This window comes from Gasterosteus aculeatus, chromosome 20 (genome assembly GCF_964276395.1).
Source record: "Gasterosteus aculeatus chromosome 20, fGasAcu3.hap1.1, whole genome shotgun sequence".
Lineage (NCBI taxonomy): Eukaryota > Metazoa > Chordata > Actinopteri > Perciformes > Gasterosteidae > Gasterosteus > Gasterosteus aculeatus.
In genome coordinates this window covers 17,927,586-17,944,962 of record NC_135707.1, presented here as the reverse complement: position 1 = coordinate 17,944,962, position 17,377 = coordinate 17,927,586, and the positions used below count along the sequence as shown (strand labels likewise).

Below are 17,377 nucleotides of genomic sequence, written 5' to 3'. Positions count from 1 at the left end.
CCACTTTTCCCTCAATTTAGGTCTGACCAAAAAAGGTTTCTGTTCGAAACTGAATACAATCATGTGAATAAATACACATATTTGTAGTCATTTAGTCAGTTGGGAATATTGTGCAGCTCTCGTCTTTTTCCGATTACCATGAACATCTTGTTCTGTGGTTGAATTGGGGTTTTGGAAGGATGGGAGTCAGAACGGTGGCACGGCAACAGATATCATATCTGGGCCACTGAAAGTGGTGCTGGAGGGTGGGGAGGGGAGGGGAAGGGAGGGGAGGTGGGGGGGGGCTGAGTCCATTGCCGTGTTTTGTGCATGTTTGCTACTCCAGGGGTTTTGATTTGTGACAATTTTTCTCATCATGAAAAAGTCATAACTGAAAAAGACTTCCATAAACATTGTTAATCGAGTTTGGCAGCTGCACCGAAAGCCGATATTACTCTCTGGCCAGTTGGTTAATTATCCGTCGTCACAATGATGGACTGACAAACAACAATAAGGCAACAATCATATTCAAAGTGACACCGTCTGTCTCCAGGCTCAGCTCGCTCCAACAGAAACTAAAATCAAACCAAAGATTGGGGCTTAATCAATAATGGGGATATTTATATCATATTCCTTCACACGCGCACACAAAACCATCTGAAGCGCTAACACACGCAAACTCTCGTGTCAGCAGTGCAGGAGGGAGTGTAAGTGTGTGTGTTCAGAAGAAAGTAAGCCCATAACACAGTCAAAATGTGATCATGGAGGTCATTACACGTTTGGATGCTCTTTTGATCGATTCCCTATAGGACAGTGGGAGAGTGAGACGGAGAGGGAGCGTTTAATGGGAGGAGAGGAGAGGAAGACGGGTGAGGAGAGGAGAGGATGGAGAGGAGAGGGAAGAGGAGAGGATGGAGAGGAGAGGGAAGAGGAGGGGAGAGGATGGGGTGTAGAGAGCAGAGAGGATGGAGGGAAGAGGAGAGGAAGAGACGGGAGAGGATGGGGAGGAGGGGATAGAGGGAAGAGGAGAGGTGAGGATGGAGGGAAGAGGAGAGGAGAAGATGGGAGAGGATGGAGAGGAGTGGGAGTATTCCGATGCAAGCGAGTGCAGGGCTTTCCTGATCCTGGATGACTCACTCAGTGTTTCTGGGACTCCCACCCCCGCATCTCCTCTCACTGAGCCATCAAAGCAGATTCAGACCAAATGAATGAATGGAAGGATGCGCGCGCACACAGAGAGGTACCGGTGGAAATACAACCCGATGGTTTACTCACCCCTGTCCACAGAATCTATTCGATGTTGCCCTGAAGTTATGCAGTGTTGGTCAAATACACAATGAATGACTAAAGTTTTGTTGAAAACTGATGAATTTGTCCCCTATACATGCTTTTAGTAAGAAATCTATAACCAGACAGAGAAATAGGTTGAGGGGTGGGTATTAACTCACTGCTCTCTCTCTATACGGGATTCACATTTTATTAAAAAACCATTGCAAAAATGCATTTAAAAAGGCAGTTGTTAAATATTCACATAGGGAAATGGAAAATATAGTTTGGGCACCTCAGGAGGTAATTAACACAACTATGATGGATGCTTATACTCGATTGAAATCATTGGACCAAACGTAGAATAACCACGGACCCGAAGTCCATTTGGACTCACCTGCTCTGCCAGCCCTGCAGCGGGTTCGTGTACTTCCTCAGGATCCCCTCCAGGGGCCGCTTGCAACGGGCGGGCTTGTGGAGCGAGGGGCTCGACCCCGCGCCGCCGTCCCCGGTGGTCCCGGTGGTCCCGGGTCGCTGCACCGCCGCAGCGGAGCCGCAGGGCTCGGAGAGCCGCTGCTGCTGCTGCCTCCTGCAGGGGCTCCAAGCGGGGCTCTCCGGACGGGCTGGCCGCTCCATGCTGCTGCTGCTGCCGCCAGGCTTTGCGCCCCCGGTCGCTTTTACGGCGCAAAAACAAGACGCGCAAAGAGGCAGAAAGAGCGAGGAAGAGAGAGATTGAGATTTTAAGTGAAAGATTTGATGCAGCTTTTATGGGTTGTTTTTTTGCCAAAGCGAAAGAGATGAAAGAGAGTGAGACTCAAGTGGGGCTTATTTCCTCCAGCCTGCTGGGACTCTGTTTACAGACTGGAGGGATACTCCGACTGTTTCACTGCGGAGCGCTGTCTCTCTCCCTCTCTCCCCCTCTCTCCCGCTCTCTCTCTCTCTCTCTCTCTCTCTCTCTCTCTGACGTTATTGCGTTTTTCAGTTTGGAAATCCCGGGTTGGTCACTCCCCCCTCGCCCGGGATACTCCCCCCTCGCAGCAGGCGACAAGGGAATCGGTAATGCAGTAAAACCACAGAGAGCGTCACACGCTGAGAGCTTCTAAACTGTGTGTTGTGTCTAAAGGTACAAGTGGACATCACGGCAATAAATAGCTTTAAAATGCAAGCACGGATACGGCCATTTTCTTCCTTTGGTGCTTAATTGATGACAGAACATATTGTACAGAGCAAGCAAACGGGAATCACACCATTGCATTTTCTTTTGAAATACTTCTAATGCATTTCTTTTTTAGACAATACAGGCATACTGGGTTGTGTTGTTGCAGCTGCACAATACATTCCGTCTACTACGTTAATAACCAAACAAAGTTGTTGTGCATTATTTCACATTTATAATTAAAACCCCAATATCTGCAGGAAAAGGAAAAGTTATCCTCTATTAATAATCACCCCGTTATGTAATCCGGAGGCTGCCGTTTACGTCGACATGCATGGAAAACAGCGTGTGCACGCGCGGCGCACACTGTGTCGTCATCAGGAGACGACGCTGAGCTCGAGCTCGTCCCGTTTGCGCCACCGGCCGAGCGGCTCGCCGCGCCCTCTGTAGCCCCGCGTCCACCAGCGCGCGTCCCCGATGGCCTCTCCGCTCAAAGTCTGCATCGTCGGCTCCGGAAACTGGTAAACTGACCACTCGGCATGTTTGTGAACGTGTGACTAATCGGGGCGACAGAGGCAGACAAACAGCAGGCGGACACGCACGCGCAGGGAAACCAGTATGTCGGAAGACCAGTCGGAGCGTAACACCTGTCTTCACCGATTCGGCCCCTAAACCAGGAACCGTACATTTCTATTTCTTCCTGACGTGAGGGAACAGAGACTAAAATACATAACCAATCTGTGAAATGACTAAAACTACCATGGAAATATGAAATTATTCATTGTATTGATTGCTGCTGACTAACCACACCAGTGACAGGTTTGGCTTTTAGAGGATATTATATATCGAGTACCAGTCAAAGGTTGCTGTATAGCAAATGGCGTCCAGGTGGGGGGCTTTTTGTAGCATGAGTTATTTTCTCTGGGGACAATTTTAGTTACTTATGACCCACTCAGTGCCCCAAACAAATGGGACCCAGTGCAACCCCACTGCGTCTATATCCACCGCCCTGGCTCGAGCGTTACATCGGGGAACACGCGGACGGCTGTTGTTGTATCTGCTGGCGTATTTTATGTTGTTGGCGAAGGAGTCAAATTGTCTCCAGCTTATGTAAGCAAGTTGACCTCCTGACCTTTGCCTTGCTTGCAGGGGCTCGGCCATCGCCCGGATAATCGGACACAACGCCGCGTCGCTGCGTTTCGCCACCACAGTGAAGATGTGGGTGTTCGATGAGAGCGTCGGCGACAGGAAGCTCTCCGACATCATCAACACGCAGCACGAGAACGTCAAGTACCTACCCGGATACAAACTGCCCGACAATGTGGTGAGAGATCCGGGGGGGGGGGGGATTCCAACCTTCTTTTCCAGCTCTGATGAACTTCCCGGAAGCTGAAGCGGTTTTGTTTTGCTTTCCCTCCCAGGTGGCTGTCCCGGAGCTCCGCAACGCCGCGAAGGGAGCCGACCTGCTGGTGTTCGTGGTCCCGCACCAATTCATCCGCAGTCTGTGCGATGAGATGGTGGGCTGCGTCTCGGCCAAAGCCCGGGGGATATCACTCATAAAGGTAACGTCCTCCGGGTCACAAGGAGCTCCCGCTGCCTGGACACAGCGGAGGTAAATGAAAACAAATGACAATGGGCCCATGTTGACTTTGATCATTTGTATGATAATTGTGTAAAATGATGCAAAAGATGAATCTAGTAGCTCAACGTTTCCTTCTATCATGCTGACTCATGAGGGGTTTGTTCGTAAACAGCAAAACAAAAGGTCAATCGCTAATTTAAAATGCTTAGATTAAGCCTCCATTTCAGTACCATGGACAGCGCCACGGGTCAGACTCTCTTTTTTGGCCGGCATACCCATGATGAAAAGGGTAACAACAATAACAGAATACAGAATTTATTTTCTTTGGGGATAAAGGGGAACAAACCCTGTGAGTGTTAATATGTAAAAACAGTTTATATGTTACTGGTGAAGGAAAAAAAACAACATAACACACAAACAAAAAATGCCTAAATAAAAAACCCTGGCAAAATCTATATCTAAGTGTTCTTACGGAAAGGAGTGAGGATCACATGACAAAACAGACAGCAGTAGAACCCATCTGATGCTCCATGTTGAGTAAGCGATCAAAAGTGAACACACTTAAAAACAACAGTAACCGCTGTATCTTTAAATATTGTTTGGCTGTAGCACATGTTTTCATCAGCATTTGTTTATGTTTGAAGTGACTGTAAATCTACTGAGACGTTCTATTTATAGAACATATAATTCCTCTCAAACAGAATGTGTGTGTGTGTGTGTGTGTGTGTGTGTGTGTGTGTGTGTGTGTGTGTGTGTGTGTGTGTGTGTGTCCATAACAGGGAGACTGGGCCACATCGTATTAGGCTTTATGCGCTGCAGGACTCAGGGACACATTGAGGCCGTATTTACCCACAATTCCCCTCGGAGGAGAAAGTCAGGAGCAAAGTAGGCCACAGCTGTTGCCTGGCTGTCAGTTTAGAGAATAACTCATCCTTCAGAATAAAAGAGTAGTTTGAATGAATATAACAAAATCTATAAAAAATCTGAGAAATACGTGAGGGGGGTTAACAAAAATATCCAATTTACATACTTTACCAGTATGGCAAAACACAACATTCCTCATTATTCCATTTTTTATTTCTACATTTTGTAGTAAATTTTGTATATAAATATAAATATATAAATATAAAGTATATTCCAAATCTATAGCAACAAGCAAAAATGCCTTTCACATGTAAAAGTGAACGACTTCAGCACCGGACAGCGCCCATGCAGCCACATTTAATAACAACATAATACTTACAAAACACATTTCAGGTGTTATTTTGAGTACATTTGCCACGTTAAGATGCTTTTCTCATTTATGGCAATTATATAAATTCTCTCTTCGAGCCATTGATCATAAAATGCCTTGAAACATAAACATAATTTGGGGAAAATAACATGATGGTTGCTGTGCAAAACATCCTACTGTAAAGCTAACATCCAGATTAGTATCGTAATTGCTCAATAATCTATAACATTATCTGATATGAGAATTAAAGAACATGGTGGGAAACTGGTGAAACCGCACAAAAAATATTTTCTTTTCAAGCTTTCATTGCCTTTTATATAGAGCATTCAGAGAATGACAGGAAAGAGGATGAAAGGAACAAAGGTCCACAGGGTGGAATCAAACCCGGGCCACTTTAAAGGACAAAAAAAACAGATTTCTTTCATTCAAGTCAGTGACATAATGGTTCCCAACTTACAGGAACATAACTAATCTGATAACAGATGTCTGTCTACATGTTAGGCTTTAACTTTTAAATGTATGCATTGCTATGTAAATACAAGGCTTTATAACATGTCAAATAGTTAAAAGGTATTTAACGGTTTGTTGCTGCAGCTGTCTGCAATCTCTCGTTTCCTTTATTTTAAGTGCCACCTTTTTCAAGTTGTTGTATACAACTTGTTAAGTGTGTGTTTGTGAGTCAGAGCTTGCGTCACTGTTTCTGTGCTTCAGAGACACCTTTCATTCCGTATCGGGGGAGGTGAGAGTGTGAGACGTCTCCTCATCAGCGTGTTCTGCTGATTTTACACACCTGCGGTCATAAAGTGTTAGTTCAGACCGATGACAACGCATCACGGTAACACAATGCTTGGACGCACGTATGTCGCAGCCTCTGTCTCCCCTCCACTCGTCTGCCGCGACTCCCTTTTGTTCTTTGTCTCTCGGCGCCTCACGTCCACCTGTCTCTCTGTCCCTCAGGGCATAGACGCAGGTCCTGGGGGCCTGACCCTCATCTCCGACATCATCCGGGAGAAGATGGGGATGGACGTCAGCGTCCTGATGGGAGCAAACATCGCAAACGAAGTGGCCGCCGAGAAGTTCTGTGAAACCACCATCGGTGAGAGCGACACGCGTGTGCTGCTACCTCTGAAATGATCAAACAGATGGTTTTGCACATATTAAGAATTATATCCTTATAGGGGCTGATGGTTCACGGTGCAACACCTGTTGAGGGTTCAGTGGTTCCTCTGAACATGCACCTGCTGTGTGTGTTTTATTTCTGTTAGCTTGTAGCCTCATTAGCGATACATTTAGTATATACATTTAGTATTAATCCCACAATATCATGTGTGTTATAACAAAAGTACGTTCTGCTTCATTAGTATTTATTTGAATATTATTTGAATGCTAATATTTTCCCATTAATTTAACGCTCATTACTTTCACTACAGTAATAGTAGATGTTTTAAAGTTGAGGATGTTTCTGGATGTTAGTTTTCAACCTGGGCCACAAAAAGCAGACTCTATTTTAGGAAGCGGGATTCAAAATAACCCGCAGGGTGAGTGGTACTTTGTGTCTGTTTTCTATTTTTAAAGGATTCAGTTTGAAGCCGAGTTACAAGGTTTCTTTGATTGTCAAGACTCTGACTATAGGTAGTGATGCTTAATGGCAGTCTTATCAAAAGCCATATGATAATAATAACGCGTGCGCGCGTGTGTGTGTGTGTGTGTGTGTGTGTGTGTGTGTGTGTGTGTGTGTGTGTGTGTGCGTGTAGGCAGTAGGATCCTAGAGAACGGCCTGCTGTTCAAAGAGCTGCTACAGACTCCAAACTTCCGAATCACGGTGGTGGATGATGCTGATACGGTGGAGCTGTGTGGAGCTCTGAAGGTACAAAACCGAACACTGAACACACGTGAAGGAAGGAAAACGCCGTTTCTTTAGTTGTTGATTATTATGTAACTTGGTAGTGTTGTGTTCCAAAACCTTTAGGCTGGGATTCGTTGAGTTATAATGTGGTTTATAAAACAAAAGTGGTTGTAATAGATGTTTTGATACAGAAGTTTTACTGAGCTTTCACAATACACAGTCCACTACTGTCTAATATATATATATATATATATATATATATATATATATATATATATTGAATATATATATTAATGTACTTCCACTCAAGAACCAAGAACAGAGGATCAGGTTATAGGTTATATCAGGTTCGTGACTGATTTATTCTAAGTTTATTAAACAGGGACGGAGTTCGCTCTGGGTTGGTTAAAAGTGGGTTGGTTAAAATTTGTTGCCAAGGCGTATTCCACGTCGACTCAATCGCTCCGTCCACCTGCTAGAAAAACCGAGCTCCCTGACGCCGGCGGCTGTCTCTGCGTTCCTGCGAGCTGCTGCTTGTGAGCCGTTGCTTCAGTGTCTTGTGACCTTCAAGTTACTTTAAAAACACGCGAAACCTCCAGTCCCTTCATGGCCTCGATTTTGATTTACTTGGGGGATCAGTGGTACAACTGAGAAGTTGGCAACATCGGCAAAGAAAGAAACTACCCGTAATAAGCATGTCCAAGCAAGCTAGTCCAGACGTTGGATTTGAAGGCGGACGGAGCATTTGTAATTTCTTTCTCTTGACGTCTCATTTTTGTTTATCACTTTCTAACGGATCACGCTGACCCTTGACCTCATCACCATCTAGTGGACAGAAAAAGCAATAGATTTTCTTATTCTGGGAACATAAGTTGAGTTTATAATATGAATAATAAAACAGAGACTTGCGTGTATCGATATAACATGGCGACACGGGGGGTGTATTGACTTTGTGTCCGGAGCAGAACATCGTCGCGGTGGGCGCCGGCTTCTGTGACGGGCTGCGCTGCGGCGACAACACCAAGGCGGCCGTGATCCGCCTGGGGCTGATGGAGATGATCGCCTTCACCAGACTCTTCTCCAAGAACGCCAACGTCTCCACGGCGACCTTCCTGGAGAGCTGCGGCGTGGCCGACCTCATCACCACGTGCTATGGCGGCCGCAACCGGCGAGTGGCGGAGGCCTTCTCTAAATCGGGAAAGGTAAGAGTGAACCTTTGCACACGTCACGGTCGCGGTCTAAATGGACGCGTTCTCATTAATGCCACGTGTTTTCTCTCTCATCCCGCTCTTAGAGCATCGAGCAGCTGGAGAAGGAGATGTTGAATGGCCAGAAGCTGCAGGGTCCGGCCACCTCGGCCGAGGTTCACCACATCCTGCAGCAGAAGGGCCTGGTGGACAAGTGCGTATACTTCTCCCCTGTCTGTCGTCACTTGAGCTACAGACGTAGATGGATGGAAACGTATCCTCTCACACTGATTTGTAATCATTTTATTGTGGGTTTTCCTACAAAAGCGTTAATTTACACTGGTACCTCACGTAGATAAACTTTCCTTCTCACTAAGGTTAAGGCAACACAAATGCTCTGTTCTGGGATGAACGCCGCTCTTCTTACTGAACGGTCACTGTGTGTTGGATCCAAATGCCTCTTTCTACTTCCTCTTTCATGAGGAAGAGGGAGATCGTTGGAGTTCATAATAATGATAATAATAATGATTATATCTAAGAGTTATAGTTATAAGGACAGAGTTTGAGACCTTCCAGCTGACCTGGTCTGAACTTCTTTTCCACCACGTTACCAACGAACTACATTGCATTCTCTTTCCTGGGTCCAGCTTTGAAGGCTGGCAACCGAGTCTCACAGCAGAACGTGTAATAGCTACGTTGTGGAACGTGGTATTCTCACGCTTTCTCCCCAAAATTGTGACAATACTACGTTTTATTTCGGCCCATTCATTTACATCGCCTTGCAACTACGTCACTATAAACTAATAAACGGAAGGTCTTCTACATTCTCTGATAGAAGATTATGAAAATAGAACGCATACTTCTCGCTAGAAATGCCATCGAAATCCATACAAATGCTGATGCTTTCTTAAAATATTGTGTTTTTTACAGATGATAGACAGACAGTCCACCATTTTCTTTTTTTTGAGCTGAGGGAAAGTTGATAGTCACGTGACCTAGTTGCAAATCAAACGTATTGTCACGCTTTTTGGGAAGAAAGCGTGAGAATACCACGTTGGTCCACAACGTAGCTATTCCACGTTTTGCTGTGCGACTGAAGCCTGGTTGTTGTGCAAAGGTCTGCAGCTCGAGTCCCTCTCCGCTGTCTGATGGTCTCCACGCTCCCTCCCCAGGTTCCCTCTGTTCACGGCCGTCTATCAGATCTGTTTCCAGGGGAAGCCGGTCCAAGAGATGATCTCCTGCCTGCAGAGCCACCCGGAGCACAAGTGACGGGCCGGAGGGGTCGACTGGGCGCGTTCACACTCAGGGTTCAGCACGAAGTCCTGAATGCTGTCAAGATAATTCCAGTTAAACTCAGAGGGACAAATGAGATGCAAAAGTTTCCAGATTTCCAACAGCGTTGTTCTTTGCGTTTAATAGAGGAGGAAAGATCTCAGCCTGACAGGTCAGGAAGGGCCGAGCTGGGTTTAGATACCCGGCACAAGTGTTTGGTCAGCACTTAACCGTCTCTGGTGCTCCGTCTCATGAATCGGCAGTATCTATTTTGAGAACAAAGCATTCTCAACCTTCAAAGAAATGACATGACGACAAGCACACTGGTCCGGGTGGACTGCACTGGTCAGGCAATCTGTTTGTTAACTTTAAACACATTTGTGTGCACATAATATTACCATTTGTGTGTTATTTCATTCTTTTACTATCAGGGTTGTCCTCACCAAATGTGACCAAATGTTCTTGCGTTCTTTTCTGTATTGAGTTTCTTAAATATGATCATTCAGGTTCTGTCCATCACTTGAGACGAAGACAATTGAGCCACTGGTCTGCGTCACACTGGCGTCCCAGTTACGTCCTGTCCCAATGCACAACAGCAGTGGCCCTTTACTTTGTGTGTCAGTATTTGTTTTCACTGCCACTCAGGTGAACATACACTGGTGTTGAATGATATCAAAATGATTTCCTCGTATATCTTTGTTGGTACATCTAGCACTGTAAATGTTAATACTGTTCTACTTAAATATATGTTAACAATGCCTACAGATAAACCAGCACTGGCTCAGTGTTCGATATATCAGGGGGGTTTCCGGGAGCTCCTCTTTAAACTGCCACGTTGAAATATTGTGTAGAGCTCTGTTCTATGTATTTATGTTTATGTATGTAGTTCTATGTGTTTATCCTGCAATAGTGAAACGTGTTCGGTGGAAACATGTACATTAAAGCGTTAATCTCACCAATATTCTGTGATTGTGTTCCAGCCAGTGAGCCTTTTGGCAGAATTGATTAGGTGTGATTTACGCAAACTCGGGTGTCTTCAAACCTGCATTCTCTCTGCTGACCAGCAGGGGGCGACTCTGGGTTGCAAAAAGAAGTCTGATTGTACAGAAGTCTATGAGATGATGTCTCTTCTTCTTTCTTGATTAATTTCCTCAGTAATCATTGTAAACATGAGTTTATGGTCTCAATCTCTAGTTTCAAGTCTTCTTCGTCCCAGTCTCCTGTGCGGCTTCGCAAGACATTGAGGTCCAGACCACCTGGTTGGTGGAAAATCTGAATCGGGCTGGACTGCCCAATATTTTGTGGGCTTACAGGACGGCTGGCTTCAAGAGAAGCTGTACGAACACGAAAGCTGTACGTCGATATGTGAGTGCGTCTTTGTGTACATCTGTAGATGTGTATATATATAGTTGTGGATATCTGTGTACATCTTTAAGTTAGTGCATCAAAGTGGAACATTCATTTTTTGTCAACTAGAAACAACAACTGCATGAAACGGTCATCTTTTATCATTCCACAGTACTGACTCAAAGAAACCATAAGGTAAAATAAAGGTCTGAACAGCAGGAATCAGGTTTATCACAAGGTACCAACTCTAAACTGGAGCCTTCTCCACCTGATGAGTCCAATAAATCATCAACACCAGTAAATACAGACATTGTTATGTAACCTTTCAAGAATCTTCCCTAAAAAAAAGTTTAATGGTGGGAAATTATGAATATCATTCTTTCATTTGAGCTTCCTTTATCCTTCCTTTTCTCAAACTGTACGGTAAAATATCATGACAATAGACCAGGACATGAAGGTGGTCCTCATGAACAAGAATCAAGTGAAATTAGTTTTTATTAATATAACCTTTTGACAACCATTGTAAAAATGTTTTGGAAATTATGAATAGCATCATTTAATTTCAGCTGTGTTTTAATAACCACCACAGTAGTGTAACTTCATATTTTATTATATTATTATGTCCAAGATGATGTTGTCTTTCACAAATGATTCCTTAAATGCGGGCACGGCTCCGCGCTTTGAGGGCCGTACAGGCCACCGTACCGTAACACCGTGAATAGAGGCGCGTTACACTCCACGCTGCGGCGCGCTTGTTTCTGTGGATTCTGTCCCACGTGACCGCAGTGAGAGCAAGAAGGAAAATGCAACGGAATCAGCTGACATCAAGTGAAGCTTGCGCTGCCACGGTAAGAACGATTACGACCGCCCCGACTCTTAACTTACGATGACCCAACGTTAGCTGTCCGTAGACGATAACCGCTGGTGGCCCGTTGCCCCTCACTGCTGCTACATGCTAACGCTAGCTGTGAGGCTAACAGGAGCCATGTTTGGCTGCTGTCATTGAGTAGAAGTCACACAACGTAAACAAACAAAAGATGGAGCTCCAACCTCAACTTACCCGATAAATTTCACCAACTTTTGCAAGGTGGTTGCTTTCTATTTCAGTCTGATAAGTACACTTGTTCTTGTTGTTTATCTTTTTGTTTTTGTTTTGGAGTGAATTCTATTAGCAACGTTCTCAAACACTGAAGCCAAAAACAAATTGGCCCATTGATTGATTTCCCCTTGGGGTGCTAACTCAATAGTTTTGTCCTGCCCCCCCCTGTAGTGTATCAGTCTGAATGAATGTGTTTTAACAGCTGTACTGTGATAACAGGACCTGTGATGGACTGATGATCTGATGCTCATCTGTTGAGCAGCACCAACAATGTCTGTCAACTCCCTGCTGAGATGCACCATCAGGTAGTGCTGCTCTGACACGTGTGATGGGACTTTGTCCAAAGCATCATCCTTCGCTTTAAACTCATGGTGCCGGACGAAAGGCCAAGATTAAAACCTTCCTGCAGGGATTTAGCTAATTTCATGGAAATCCATCAAAAATCAGTTTTTATAGTGTTGGGCAGACATCCTGATTATTTTTTGGGATATATCGAGTAAACCAGATGACATGTTTAAATTAAGTATCTATGTAGTCAAAGAAAAGCAGCCTTAAAAAAAATACAAAACTATTTACATAATGATATAAAGCTTGAAAATGAAGGTTTCTGTGTGCAGACGACTTCAATAGCAACTGCAACAGGTATTGAAACACAAAAAGCATCTTTAAAGTGAGGATACACTTACAAGAAAACACAGTGATGTAAAAATCATGGATGCAAACTTTAAAAATAAGTAATTAAGGAATTTGCTTTTGGGTTTGCAACATGAGACTAATTCAATGCATTTGTAAGATTTCATGAATTGTAGGTTGAGTTTTCCCCTAAATCTTCATTTTAAAGCGGATATTTAAAAAATGTGGTTCCTGGACGTCCCAGAGGGGGTTTGCATCTTTCTCACCTTCTTTCACCTGTGATGAGTTTCCATCTCTGAATGGATGACGGATAAAGTGCTTTCGACCGCAGATAGCAGCATGATATTGAGTTTTTGAACTCCAAAGGAAACAATAGGTTGAAAAGCAAGCGCTATATGGATCAACAATCAACTTAATCATTAGTCAGTGAGCTACTTAGACACTAAATGGGAAAATATTACAACCTTAAAACTTAATTTCTATTTTGGTTTTCCTCTGCAGGCTGGAAAGGAAACACGTGGTCAGACATTTGGTCCATCAGAGAGCTCTATCGGGGGCGGATGCCGTCAACGCACTCAGACCGTTTTATTTTGCAGTGCATCCTGACTTCTTCGGCCAATATCCCAGAGAACGGGTGAGTCTCTTATGCATCATCATGTTAAGACTGGAAATAGACACACTAGAAAAGGGACAGAACAACCGGTATGCTGCTGTGATGCGTTCACATGTCAGCAGCCCTGTGTTCGCTACGTGTTCATCCACAGGTGGAGCCATCGCACTCTAATGTCAGGTTGGAGCGCCCCCCCCGTGGTTGGAGGGTCCTCCTCCAATCAGCGTGTGAATGGATAAATGATGACATGTGGTGTTGCAGTGTTTGAGGGATTAGACGAGTACCATTTGATGATGTCATGTGTGTGATCAGGCCCACAGACCCTTTTAGCGTTTGCTCTGTCACACTAATTATCACCAGCCAAAGACTTTTCTTCCAAAAGAGCAGGCTTCACCAGACTGGTTAAAATGCCATGTTGTGCTTCCCAGGAAGTGAACGAGAATTCATTGAAGAGGCTGAATGGCTATTTGGACAACCTGCAGAAGCCCGGCTCCCGCTCAGTTCAGCCGATGAGGCTAACGTTTTATGTTCGGGACACAAAGGAGAGCAGCGATGTGCAGCCGGACCTCCTCGCCTCGGGTACTGCTTCCCTTTGCATAGCCGAGAGTACTTCCAAGTTCCATCTTTCCTAATTTGAAAAGCTCCCGCCTGGTTTCGCAGGGTTCAAGCCAGTGAGTTTCACCCTGCACACGAGCGACGTGTTGAGCACGGTGACCGACGTGTTGAGGTCTTGCAGCCTCCCGGTGGAGCACGTGAAGGGGCTGAAAGGGAGCGCAGAGACGCCTAAAAGTGCACCCGGGCCGGGGCGGCCTTTCTACCGGCCCATCAAGTGGAACAAGAGCTACTACACCTTCACTGGGTTCAGAGACCCCGAGGAGGAGCTGCAGCAGGCCAGGAGGGTGGAGCCGGCACTCATGTTAGTAACGCCGCCCCGCTGCGGGAAACGCACTCGATGAGAGAGAGAAAGTCTAGTTGTTCCGTAGAATTCCCGGGTTGGTTTCACGCTGCCTTGTCTTTGTCAGCTCGTGGCTGAGAAACAACGAGCGCGAGGCGGCGAAGAAGCACAGCGCCAGTCGACCTCGGAGGGAGGAGCTCAACAGACTGAAGGAGGAGCTGTGTCACAAATTTGATCTGTCTGACATCAGGTACACTTATTAAGGGCACGTGGCACCGGCCAGAAAACTATAATTGTTCATTTAAATATGTTGCCCGGCCCCCTACAAATAACCACTAGGGCTGTACCCAATAGTTCCACGTTGTTGTTATATTCCAAATTTCTGCTGCAAATTTGAACGAAATGGTCATGTGATCATCTGTTCGGAGGTTTTTGTTTGAGGATTTTCTTAATTGGTTGGCGCTGGGGCGAAGATGACATCATAAAATATGTCATTCTTCATCTAAAGACACAGTAGTAATGGACTGTGCACGGACTGGTGAAGATGCTCCGTATCGCCGTGACGACGGCAGCGGTTTGTGTGGTGCAGGTGGCAGCGGAGCTGGGGAGTGGCCCACAGGTGCTGTCAGCTCCAGAGTCTGAGCCGGCTGTCCCAGCAGAACCCCGAGGCGCTGGTCAACCTGCAAGGTAAGGGGTCCCTTTGAGGACAGACAGGGTCCCGCCACCTGGGGATTTCCAAGTAAACACTCTCATTTCCGAGAGTGTTTACTTGGAATCACCTAAAGCCTGATAATCCCCCCCCAGGACACACTGTTGTGTTTGCTGACCTGTCAGGGATGAACGCCTCTGGACACATCATGCTGGGGACCATGGACGTCCATCACCAGTGGACCAAAGTAATGCGGCCACAGTCTCCATGTCTTCTCCGCCTTTTCCCCCCTGTTCTTCTGACCCGTCCTCTGCCTGTGCCTCCCCAGCTGTTTGAGCAGCTGCCCGGCTATCGCAGCCTGCAGCAGCAGACGGACTGGCTCAAGGAGAGGATCAGCCTTCTCCTGGGGGGCACTCAGGTGGTCCACGTGGAGAGGCTGAGACCGGTCCAGTCCATCGGCGAGCACTACGGCAGCCTCAGCGCCTTCCACAAGAGCCTGGTGTCCCGACGCCTTCGCCTGCACCCCAGAAGCCTGCAGGGGCTCACCATGCTGTTGGAGAAGTACGCTGTCCCACGGCAACCCGAGCTCCTCGAACGCACCACTCTGACTTCCTGTTTGGTACACAGAAACACACACACACACAAGGATGACATTTAGGCAAAGACTTCAGAAAGGAAATTGTCGAAAGGAGCAGGTCAGATTCCAAAGTGTAACCGGTGAAAAAGAGTCGAATGGTTGCCTCTGTGGTTTGTGTCGTTGCCAGTGATCGCTCTAAGCCCAGCCTACACGAGATGGGCCACTTCATCATCCCCACCAGCTCTGACCCTCCCAAGCTGCAGGTCTTCCTCCAGAGCCACGCCCCCGAGGCCAGACAGCGCACCCAGCGCAAAAACCAGTGAGTCAACCCAGTTTAAAAGGTTCAAAGGATTTGGTTTTCACCGCAATGACATCAGTAAGAGCGTTATGGCCTGTTTTGTTTTTAACACTGGTATCGGATCGATGCGGTGTCGGCCGATTGGAATCAGAAGGGGTGTCGCAAAGAAAGAAATGCTACTGAACGTCTTTCATTCAGTCCTTTAACTCAGTGGCTGTCCAAGAAATAATGCTGATCATGCAAATGACTTCAACACAAAAGCAAGAGACTGAACTTCAGTAAATGGAATGATACATGGAATACACACCTTCTCGATGATACGTACGTGTGTGTGTGTGTGCGTGTGCGTGCGTGCAGGCTGCAGGCGGAGGAGGAGGCTGTGGTGAAGCTGTGTCTCCAGAATCTGTCCCTGAGGAGTCTGTCCAAGGAGCCCAGCGTCAGTCCCAGCCAGATGATCCTGTGCTGCAGAAGGCTGGTGGAGCAGCGCTCCCCCCTCATGCAGGGCCTCCACATCTGTGTGTCTCACTTCTACTCCGTCATGCAGGACGGGGACCTGTGTGTCCCCTGGGACTGGAAGAGCTGAGCCAGGAGGGGAGGCAGGAGGAGGAGGGGGGCGCGCCAGTCAGTCCCCCCCTCCCCGGTGTTAGAAAGACGTCTTCTCTTTGTAGCAGTTAGATGTTCAGACATCCACATGATGCGATTTCATACCGGTTTGTTTTCAAGGGAGCAGAAGCACTTTATCCTTTTTCTGGAGAAGCCAAATAGGAGAGTTGGATTGACGGCTAAGGTCAGTGGTTCCCACCCCAGAGGGGGGGCTTCAGTGGAAATGAAGCAGCATGAAGTTATTTTTGTTTTTGTGTTTCTACTCAAACAGTATGTGAGCATTTCAGCAATAAACATTGAATGTCTGGGACCTAAGGAAACCAGCCCTTTGTTTAAGGTGGAGGCCTTAACACGGTTTGACAAAGGGAGTCATTTTCTGATGTCTGCAATTAGAAAGACAAATGGTTCTATTCAAAAGCCCAAACATTGGGTCGCAACTCCCGTTTTTATCCAACGATGTGTTCTGCTTCAAATCTGGATTTCAAAAACGGCCATTTGGACCGTTCTCCCTCGTTGCACACGGACCACTCATCAGAGGAAGGAGATTGGATTAAAACATCTGATGAATCATTTCAGTCAAGGGCTTTTAAAATCCTTTTGTAGGGTGCTGACATTCATCTGACACGGTTCAATAGAAACGAGGAGAGACGGACGTACGCGAGTCCCATTGACACAACGTATTGTAAATACGCAAAACATTCAAGGTGTCTCCAGCTCAACGGAGTCCAACCCCGGTTCACGTGCACGCTGTGATGTGCGATATTCAACACAACTGAATGACAATCATATTCTAAACCATTTTGAAAGAAGTCATTTCAATCTGTTTGGACGTTAAGTCTGTTTTTTTGGCCTCCGCTGTGCCTGGAGCGTTGTTTTATAGACTGTAAAACTAATAAATACAACCGTGTGATTCGTTGTGTGTGTGGTGTAGACAGGAGTTGTATCCCGATGACCAGAAGAGGCTTCAAAACTAAAACTATTCTGTTGTGAGTTTAACACTTGTGAATAAAATGTTTGAATTGATGTAGAAATAATTTCTCCTCACAGGTGTGTGGCATCCTGCATTCATTCTTTTGATAACGAAGCGCTTTTAACGCCATATATGATTATATATATATATTAGAGAGAATCTGTACTTAAGTAC

At 46.0% G+C, this 17,377-nt stretch overlaps 3 protein-coding genes across 4 annotated transcripts in view; 2 read left to right on the top strand and 1 right to left on the bottom strand.

The window, feature by feature from the left end:
• LOC120810056 (oxysterol-binding protein-related protein 10) overlaps nucleotides 1-2,211 on the bottom strand; it is a 32,383-nt gene extending 30,172 nt beyond the window's left edge. Inside the window, exon 1 of the mRNA XM_040164271.2 lies at nucleotides 1,643-2,211. Within this exon, the coding sequence (XP_040020205.2) occupies nucleotides 1,643-1,881 (239 nt within the window). The 5' untranslated portion in view covers nucleotides 1,882-2,211. The remainder of the gene's footprint in view (nucleotides 1-1,642) is intronic.
• Nucleotides 2,212-2,762: 551 nt separating this feature from the next.
• Nucleotides 2,763-10,481, top strand: gpd1l (glycerol-3-phosphate dehydrogenase 1 like). Its single transcript, XM_040164283.2, has 8 exons — nucleotides 2,763-2,922; nucleotides 3,551-3,725; nucleotides 3,823-3,963; nucleotides 6,175-6,313; nucleotides 6,972-7,084; nucleotides 8,029-8,265; nucleotides 8,358-8,464; nucleotides 9,423-10,481. The coding sequence occupies exons 1-8, from the start codon at nucleotides 2,879-2,881 to the stop codon at nucleotides 9,517-9,519; spliced, it is 1,053 nt and encodes a 350-aa protein (XP_040020217.2). The 5' UTR covers nucleotides 2,763-2,878; the 3' UTR covers nucleotides 9,520-10,481.
• Nucleotides 10,482-11,514: 1,033 nt separating this feature from the next.
• On the top strand, nucleotides 11,515-17,267 carry tcaim (T cell activation inhibitor, mitochondrial). 2 transcript variants are annotated; one of them, XM_040164276.2, is made up of 11 exons: nucleotides 11,515-11,717; nucleotides 12,188-12,273; nucleotides 13,103-13,235; nucleotides 13,640-13,790; nucleotides 13,872-14,127; nucleotides 14,234-14,356; nucleotides 14,696-14,793; nucleotides 14,911-15,002; nucleotides 15,084-15,316; nucleotides 15,520-15,651; nucleotides 15,988-17,267. In XM_040164276.2, exons 2-11 carry the CDS (start codon nucleotides 12,239-12,241, stop codon nucleotides 16,211-16,213), a joined length of 1,479 nt encoding a protein of 492 aa, XP_040020210.2. In that variant the 5' UTR covers nucleotides 11,515-11,717; nucleotides 12,188-12,238; the 3' UTR covers nucleotides 16,214-17,267. The 2 variants fall into 2 exon arrangements, with proteins under 2 accessions (XP_040020210.2, XP_040020211.2); XM_040164277.2 differs by having other exon boundaries at nucleotides 11,582-11,717; nucleotides 12,171-12,273.
• Nucleotides 17,268-17,377: the final 110 nt, after the last annotated feature.